The sequence below is a fragment of the Charadrius vociferus genome, unplaced genomic scaffold (genome assembly GCF_000708025.1).
Source record: "Charadrius vociferus isolate BGI_N301 unplaced genomic scaffold, ASM70802v2 scaffold375, whole genome shotgun sequence".
In the NCBI taxonomy this organism is placed as follows: Eukaryota; Metazoa; Chordata; class Aves; order Charadriiformes; family Charadriidae; genus Charadrius; species Charadrius vociferus.
In genome coordinates, this window is record NW_009648440.1 from 2,716,372 (window position 1) to 2,723,938 (window position 7,567).

Genomic DNA, 7,567 nt, shown 5'->3' on the forward strand with positions numbered 1-7,567 from the left:
CTACCAAACGTCAAAATATATGAGCAAATGTTAATTCTCGTTGCAGCTTTATTGTAAACACCTCCCTCTTAACCTCCTCAATTTCTGCCTGAGCAAAAAGGGGGAAAAAAAAAAGAGAGAGAGAGACAGAGAGACAGTCAGGGAGGGAAGGAAAGAGAGAAAAATCAGCCGCCGCCACCACCAAAATATCACCAGCACTTAAAGGAGACCATCTCTTTAAAATGCCTTTACATTCTAGACTGCATTAGTCTCCTTTCCTATGATATAATATAATCCAGCCTGATCCGGACTTCACCTACCCCCTGGGCCAAAGAAAACAGATTCAAAATCTGTACTCTCACATGTTTTTACAGCCCATCTTCAAGATGTACACTCCATTTTTAAAAAAAAAAAAAAAAGCAAACTCCCCTATTTTCCAACTGGTTTCCACAAGAAACTCAAGATAAAAATTTCAGTCCCTTATAAACTGACACCACCGTCTCAAAATGTCAATCTGTGCATTCCACTAAAATGCGAACCATCAATCAGAAATAATCTGTCTCCTGCAAGATTTCACTAAAGTTCACAACCGTGAGATGATTTTGTTGGCATCGACTACGGAGCTTTTCTTTTTTCTTGAGGGGGAGGCAGCACCCGGCTCTGATTCACTGGTATATAGGGTCTTTTCATAGCACCTAATTTTTGGTATTTGCCCAGTAATGATTATTTTTAAAATGTCCTTCTCAAGATAATGTTGGGGGTTTTTTTAATCTCTGCTCTCCATTAAGACAACTACATGTACAAAATTTTATAGGCTTATAAGTCTGCGAGCTATATATAAACATAAATAAAAACCTAGAGGTCAACATAAATAAAATAAAACTTTATTTTTTAAATAAAATTATGTTTTGGTTAAAGAAAAGATAGTGTGTCATTTTGTTAGTAGTACAGACAATTTTTTATCCAAAAGAATACATTGTGCTTTATTGTGTCATTTGTCTGAATACAGACTCAGTGGAATATCTAAATGATACCCTGCTCTGAACTCCAAGTTGAAAGTAAGTTTTTATTATACTTGAGGGAAACAATGGGTTCAGCTGCTTATTGCAAGGAGCAATTGTCAAGGGAGAGTTAAACTCAATTACTGTAACCATACTGAATAAAAAATACTGCCAAGAACAAAAATACGCCTGGGTAAAGACAGCCACTGAATAAAAAAATCGACATAAAGCGTATCAAATATTTATTTATCTGGGCAACAAAGGACTATGATACATTGACAGGCATGGAAACTACTGCCGGCACAACTCAATACAATACAACTATAACTGCTTCCAATATGGCCAGTGGAAATACAGGATACCAGGTGGTCCCAAATGTTTGAAGTTCTTTGGAAAAAAAAAAAAAGAAAAAAGAAAAAAAAGGAGAAAAAGAACAACAAAAGAAAGGGAGAAAGAAAAAAAAAGAGGGGGGAAAAAGGAAAGGAAAAGCTAAATCTTGTTTTAAAAGACAATATTAATTTATTGCTCTGATGGTGCTTTAGGGAGAAGGACAGTGGATGAAAATAACTTCTTTCATTTTCCACAACACATAAGGGTTGTAAAACCACTAACATGTTTAAAAACCTTGCCGGGGTCCAACATCACTTTATTTTATCTTCAATGAGAAACTAAATGTCGTACTAATTATATATAAAAATTCATGGTTTTTTATTTGTTCAGCTGCTTCATTGTCGCCTTTAACATGCTACAACAGGGCTAAAAATGATGAATCCCAGAGAAAAACCCCCAAAAAACCTCTGATATCTAAATAAGTACCATGAACCACATGATGAACTAAGAGGGGAAGATTTAAAACCCACTAAACAAGAGGTAAACGAGATCACCAGATAAATAAAAAAAGGCTTAAAACAGACTCACCATATTTACAATTCCCATTAAATTACACATAAATAAATATATACATACATGAACACTGATTCCCTTATATAATAACCGTGAATCGTGTTGCAATAGAAAGTTCAAGTTGGTCGCTTTACCTTGGACAGGAAAAAGTTCTACAACTGAAGATATGACATGGAACTGCTTGTGTTTTGTGTTCAAGTTTATTCACAATACTGGTAAAATGTCATCAGTCCTTTTTGCCTTTTGTTTGTTTGCTGTTGCTGCTGCTGTTGTACTTTTTTCGCCTTTTTTTCATTTTTAATATGGCTACAATCTTAACTGAAGTTTATGTAAGGGAAGGTGGTGATTCAGTCCGGTGAAGCTCATAGAATTTTTTAAGTATTATTTATTTCTTTTTGGTTTTTTTTTTTATTTTAAATGTATTTTTTTTTAGAAAAAAAAAAAAGTCCTTTTCTTTTTTTGTTTTGTTTTTGTGGGGTTTTTTTCCTCCTTTTGTTTTATTTAAAAAAAAGTTCACAAACTCAAGACAGAACTTTTTTTCTTTGCTGGCTCCGTCCCCCTGTTCTGTTCTCTTAGGCTCCAAACTGGGGTAACACGATGGTGGCAGCGGGGAGGGGGGTTGGGGATGGGAAGTTAAGGGGGAGCAAATGGAAACGTGGATGGATGCTGGGAAGGGGTGTGAGGGGAGAGGGGCAGAGCAGTCCTGCAGAGTCAGAGAACAGGATTGGCAGAAGGACGCTCATTCTGTTGCTGTAGCCTGGGGTGCTGGGTGCAGGGGAGAGGGAGGAGGGAGACGAATGGATCGATGGGCTATGTGGGGGAAGGGAGAGGAGCGTGTGTGTAGGGGGGGGCATCCTCACTTTCGGTGCTTCTCCTCTTTGTCGCCGCTTTTGGTGCTGTTGTCTGTGTGGCTGTTGGGATTGTTGCTGAGGTACATTTTGTCCATGGCCTTGAGCGCCTCGGTGAGATAGTTCTGCAGGGCGGTGACGGCAGCGCACACCGCCGGGCTCCCGAAGCCGTGTGAGATGAGGTTGAAGTGGGTCAGGCAGCTCTGGATGCCCGGCTCCAAAATGGGGTTGGGCCGCGAGTTCCCCAGGGGAGATCGGTCCTGAGCCAGCAGGTCGGTGAACTCTTTACAGATCTGTCTGTAGCACAAATGGAGCAGAGAGACAGAGGGAGGGAGGCAGGGAGGGGAAGAGAGAGGGAGAGAAATGAACCATCACTGGCGGCAGCAAAGCCTGTGCATGCTCCCTGCTAGCGTATGCGAGCCCCTGGACCAAGGGGGCTGCTGCCCCCCAGTTCACACCCCCGCGCTCACCCGCCTCCCCCTCTCCTCTACACATCCTTCCCCCTAATTCTCACACTTCCCCGGCACGCACAAACCTCTTCCCTTCACCTCGCCTGCACACACACATCACGCCCCGGCCCCAGCCAACATGCAAGACAAATAACAGGCGTACACACACACATACAGACATCCCCCCCCCCCCTGCCAACCCCCATAGCACACCGCCCCCCCAAACACATAGCCCTGGCCAGCTGGGTTTGGGAGCAGCCAGGTAGTTTAAAGTTTCCCAGCAAGGTGGAAAGGAATAGATGGGGTGCAATATCCAAAGGGAGGTTCAGGGATTTATCCATGTCTTGGAAGATTATTTTTTTTTTGAACCGGAGAGAGGCGCGGGCCTCTTCCTTCACAAGGCTAAAACGTGCCTGTGTGTCAGGAAGAAGGAGTGAGGGCAGAGAGGGGAACCGAGGCTTTAAATTAGGGTATTCTGAAACATTTATATATGTACATCTCTATCTCCAAATCCAAGGGGACCTTCCCGCAGAGGCGAAGGCTGACGCTAACCGGGGTCTGGAAATTTCCTTCCAGGGAGGTGGGAAGAGAGGATACGAGGGCACGGTGCAGAAGTTAGGTTGTATCATCCCCTTGCTGCAGGAACAGTTGGGGAAATAACACACCTTATAGCAAGAGAGCTCCGAGGCGTGTTGAAACAGTTTGTATTCTAAAACCCGCGTTAATGTCTTCCAGCCATAAAGCGGCTCCCATCTTCTGCCTGCGCCCTCTGGCACTGTGCCCTTTGGTGACACCTCCATTGGTAATTAAGGGCTACTAAACAACCCTTTTAATTTCCAGCAAACATATCAAAACAATCATTTTCTTTTCACACACCACCTGGAAGTCTAGGCAGCCCCACCAATGATAAACTCTGCTAGCATTTTAACTGCATACAGATTGTCATTTAAAATATATTTTTAATATCCCTATATTCACTAAGTAACAGAACTGCTTAGGCAGAAAGAACCACTGCAGATTTTAATGAACTGAAGTCAGTTTAATCTGCCAGTTTTATTTTACTGTCAATGGGAAGCCTTCCCTTTCTACCTAAATTGATAAGCTAAGCGAAAAGGCCCAGAAAATGTTTTGCTTTGAAGAATTACTGCTTTTTCTTTAACTAAACATCCACCCACAATTTTCACGACTCGCTTTTAAGGTAATCTGCACGAACTGACTTGATGGAAACCAAGCTGGGTTATAGAGTTCTCCTATAGCAGGAGGGCAAATACACCCCCTCACAATTTGCAAAACCATCGGCCACTGGCTATGTGGCAAACCCTCACAAATAAAAGCCCCAAACCCAGGTTCATCGCCCTCCCCTCACTTCTGAACAACATGCCAGAAAAGTAAATGTCTTACTTTGTAGCTAGAAGCATGTTTTTTCTTGTGACTTGCTCGTTTGGATCGGAATGTTGTCGGTTGAGAAATTCAGCTACTGCTTTGGCAGGAAATTCTGTCTCACAAACGTACCCAAAATCTCTAGCTAGATGTACTGCTTCTCCTGAAAAGGCAGGCATGGGTGGGGATGGGAGGGAAACACACAGCTCATCAGTACACATCGCAGAGAGGCAAAAATCCATTAGGAAAAAAGCACTGCATTCTACTTGGGCTTTTCTTCTAAAAGGCTTGGATTTTTTTTCTTTGAAAAAGGCAGGGTAAAAAATGCTAATCTCATCTTATCTTGCAGGAGTTTTCTTTGCTTCAGTCGAGGGCAATGCAAATGTGTATTTTCATGACAATCGTTACAAGTGAAATCTCGCATAAGAATTTTTTAAAGTTTACATTGACTAACAGATACTTTTAGACAGGCAGGCTCCATCCACCAAGAATGTGTGCTTAAATTTACATATCCATACCTATACACAGCCATTTATGTACATCTCATTCACAGCTATTTACTCTGGAAATGTTTGTTTGCCTCAGCCACCTCTCTATATTCTTTTGCAATGCATCAATGATTAATATTGATCATAATTACTCCTAGAGCTCTTCTAAATAAAATGCATTAAACAGCTAAGTGTTTAAAATTTAACTTGATCGCATATAATTATACGTTCACCCCCAAACGATTAACCATGAGAATTTTAAGGTCATTCCACCGAGTCTGTCTGTTTTGTTGATTTTCAAATCTTTGGTTTTAATTTCCTGAACCAGTTGGTTTTTACTGCAGGGCTTCCTGCCATTAGCTCTAGCTCCGGAAGAACGCATGCGCCAATTAGAGCTTCAAAGCCTCAGTCCAGTGAGCTTGTTTCCATAAAATGGAGCGGATCATAAACAATAACAGTACTCTAGAAACTGCCTCATCACTACAGGACTCAAAGCCCCAGCGATGTTTATACGATCATCTCCCCAAAATTAGCCACCATCACTAAGTTATCTGGAGACTGGGCCTCTGGTTTTGTTTTGGGGTTTTTTTCTTTTTTCTTTTTTTTAAATTATTCTTTTAAAGCCATTGTATATGAAAGCCAAACAGAACAATAGATTACCATAAAACCTTCTCCATATTCATTAACATCACAAATAATGTTAAGCATCTACCAAATCTAGACTTTTTACAAGTTTTCCCCTTGTGATTTTTTACTACAGCTCATCATGCACTTGCAAAGCCTTTTCAAAAACATGAAGACACAGTAATTTGCACGCCGTATAAATATAGTGTGGCCACTAATCCCGATGTTGGTTTTTTTCTAAAAAAAAAAGGCCCGGTATTGCACAGCGCTTCTTTCCCTGTGCCTTTGAACATGAAACATTTCTCGAAGAATGCAAAGTGACAACAAAACAAAGCAACAAACTCCTTCCTACACAACCTAACTTAAGCTAAACCTGTGCAGCCCGGGCTGAGCTTAAAAGCGCTTTGCAGACTGAACCTGTCTGAAATGTTGTCGAACGCATAAGGCAGTGGAAAAGGGGAAGATCTGTTTGCTGGCCTTGGGCTTACTTTGTGCCAGTCGGTCTGACACAGCAACTGCTTCAAAAGTCAATGACTGCAAACGCTTGACTTTCCCGCCTCCCAGTTCTGACAGCATAGGACATCTCAGGGCGTTAAAAGTAAGTTGCAACTTTTCTGGCCAGAGCAAAGTAGAGGAGACCAATACAGCCAAGGGAACATATGTTCTGAAAATGAGAACCAAAAGGGAGTGGGGGGTGGTGGTGGTGCAACTTTGAGGCTTTCAGGACACCATTAATTCATGGCTGAGGTCAAGGATTCCCAAATTAATTCAGGAAGTAATGGTCACGCATTTCTCAAATGCAGATGTCAGAAAACTTAAATGATTTACTGTTATGTGGCTACGGGCTGGGAGGGAGAACAAACTTAAAGTAGCTGCAGTTTCTGACATTTAAAATTGTGTGGTTGTCCACCTGTGGCAGAAGGACAGCAGTGAAGCGTTAAAGGCCCTGCTCCCCGTAACTTCAAACTCGACACTGGGGGGTCACTTACAGGGCTGAGCCCACAGGCCTTGTTTGCAGGGATCCTCCCCATGCTGCTCCCACTGAGATCCACTTACTCTGGGGAGGGATTACTCACTTGAATGAGGGAGCAAGATGGGGCCCTGAAAGCATTTAGTTCAGAGACTAAAAAGCAAATAAATGGTGGAATGCAATGCTGAGTCTGCAGGACTCACCAAGTCCGTTTCAGGTTAAAAACGAAAGGCAAAGGCATACAATTAACATTTTTTTCCCTGAGGCATAGAAAATAACGCCCTTCCAATTTCCAACAAGCACCACCAACTCGGGGAAAAAAAACCCAACACAACACAACCTACTACCAAGTCTCCCGTTAGGCAAAAGCAACAGGCACATTATCCAAAGGCTCTTTGAGTCACTTACCCTCCACCAGCGAGGTGAGCAAGGTAACGTTAGCAGCTTTACGCCTCCCAGCTGGCAGGTTTAATCCTATTTTGTCCAGTTTCTCCCTCAGAGATCTCCCTCCGTTTTTAGACTTCGCCCTGCTCCACACAAAACGGCATTAAGAAACAGGGGTGGCGGGGGACATACACTCCCACTCTGGCTCCCACCCACCAATTGCCCTGACACATCACCTTCCTGTAGAGGGGTGTAAAGGTTTTTTTTGGGGGGGGACACATGTTTGCGAGGCTGGTGAGCGGGCATTGCTGGGTCTCAGACATAGGGATGGGGCTTTGGATGGCTCCATGTCTAGGGAACAGGAGCTGTCACTAAGGTCCCTATCAGTCCCCAGGCCGGCCAGGAGCTCAGGGCATATTGTTGCCGGGGCTGGACCCCTGAGGCGGCTACCTGAGCTCCCAAGGTGCCATGGATCCAGGGGGAGGCCACACTTTCTCCCCACAGCCCCCGAGCAGCCCCCCAGGCGTTATGAGGGAGATGG

The 7,567-nt window shown here is 43.2% G+C and overlaps 1 protein-coding gene across 1 annotated transcript in view; it reads right to left on the reverse strand.

The window, feature by feature from the left end:
* Positions 1 to 2,567: 2,567 nt before the first annotated feature.
* TFAP2A (transcription factor AP-2 alpha (activating enhancer binding protein 2 alpha)) overlaps positions 2,568 to 7,567 on the reverse strand; it is a 16,038-nt gene continuing 11,038 nt past the window's right edge. The window contains exons 3-5 of the mRNA XM_009885431.1: positions 7,051 to 7,169; positions 4,582 to 4,723; positions 2,568 to 3,028 (exon numbers count right to left, since the gene is read on the reverse strand). Coding sequence (XP_009883733.1) covers positions 2,740 to 3,028; positions 4,582 to 4,723; positions 7,051 to 7,169 — 550 coding nt within the window. The 3' untranslated portion in view covers positions 2,568 to 2,739. The remainder of the gene's footprint in view (positions 3,029 to 4,581; positions 4,724 to 7,050; positions 7,170 to 7,567) is intronic.